This window comes from Myotis davidii, unplaced genomic scaffold (assembly GCF_000327345.1).
Source record: "Myotis davidii unplaced genomic scaffold, ASM32734v1 scaffold358, whole genome shotgun sequence".
NCBI classification, from domain to species: domain Eukaryota; kingdom Metazoa; phylum Chordata; class Mammalia; order Chiroptera; family Vespertilionidae; genus Myotis; species Myotis davidii.
The window spans coordinates 673,526-674,536 of record NW_006290768.1 but is presented as its reverse complement, the minus strand read 5'-3'; the positions used below and the strand labels follow the sequence as shown (position 1 = coordinate 674,536).

The following is a 1,011-nucleotide window of genomic DNA, read 5'->3' as shown; positions in this document are numbered from 1 at the left end:
GAGGGGGGAGGGGCTAGCGGGGCTGGGGGCCTGGGTCAAAGGGGCCTGGACCTTGGATTCCCCAGGGAGCCCCCACTGAGACCCCATGACTGGGGCGGGGTTCAGGTGCAGGGAGAGAAGGACAAGAGGCAGGCCTGGCTCCGGGAGGGGGGGTGTGCGTGAGGGCTGCTCTTCAGACCCCCAGCTAAGCTCCCATGCGCTTACCTCCCAGGGCAAGTTCATCCGCATCAACTTCGACGTCGCCGGGTACATCGTGGGCGCCAACATCGAGACCTGTATCCTTCCGGCCTGGGGGCCTGGGGGCCCGGGGGCTGCGGGCGGTGCGGACTTCAGCAAGTTCTGGAACCGGTCTGAGCCTCCGTTTCCTCGTCTGTAGGAGGGGCTCCTGTGGGTATAGGAAAGCAGCTGGTGCCCATTGGCGCTCAGGCCTCGGGTCTGCCACCTGTTCTCTCTTAGTCCATGGGCCGACGCTCTATCCACTGAGCCGAACCATCTAGGGCTCAATTTGTTTTTTTATCAGTGGGATTACATTGTAGGTACTGTCCTGCAGGGTTTTGTTTAGTTTTGTTTTGCTGTTTCCACTCGACAATATATCTTGGAGATGGTTGCTAGTTCCCTTTACCGTAGATTGATACATTGTAGGTACTGTCCTGCAGGGTTTTGTTTTGTTTGCTTTGTTTCCACTCGACAATATGTCTTGGAGATGGTTGCTAGTTCCCTTCACCGTAGACTGACAGGTCCCACCCGGATGCAGGGAGGTGGGCACACACCCAGACACACAAAAGGCCCCCATCTCCTGCCCCCTTCTCACTGAGGTGCCCCCCTCCCAGGGCGAGCTGGAGCGGCAGCTTCTTCAGGCCAACCCCATCCTGGAGGCCTTCGGCAACGCCAAGACGGTGAAGAATGACAACTCCTCCCGATTTGTGAGTGCAGGGAGCGCGCTGCCTGGATACCTGGCGCCAAACAGCAGCTGGGCATGAAGAGGGGGGGCGGGAGGGGGAGGCAAGATGT

The 1,011-nt window shown here is 59.3% G+C and overlaps 1 protein-coding gene across 1 annotated transcript in view; it reads left to right on the top strand.

The window, feature by feature from the left end:
• The window catches only part of MYH14 (myosin, heavy chain 14, non-muscle), a 76,732-nt gene that overhangs the window by 13,055 nt on the left and 62,666 nt on the right, over positions 1–1,011 (top strand). Inside the window, exon 7 of the mRNA XM_015564002.1 lies at positions 831–969. Within this exon, the coding sequence (XP_015419488.1) occupies positions 831–969 (139 nt within the window). The remainder of the gene's footprint in view (positions 1–830; positions 970–1,011) is intronic.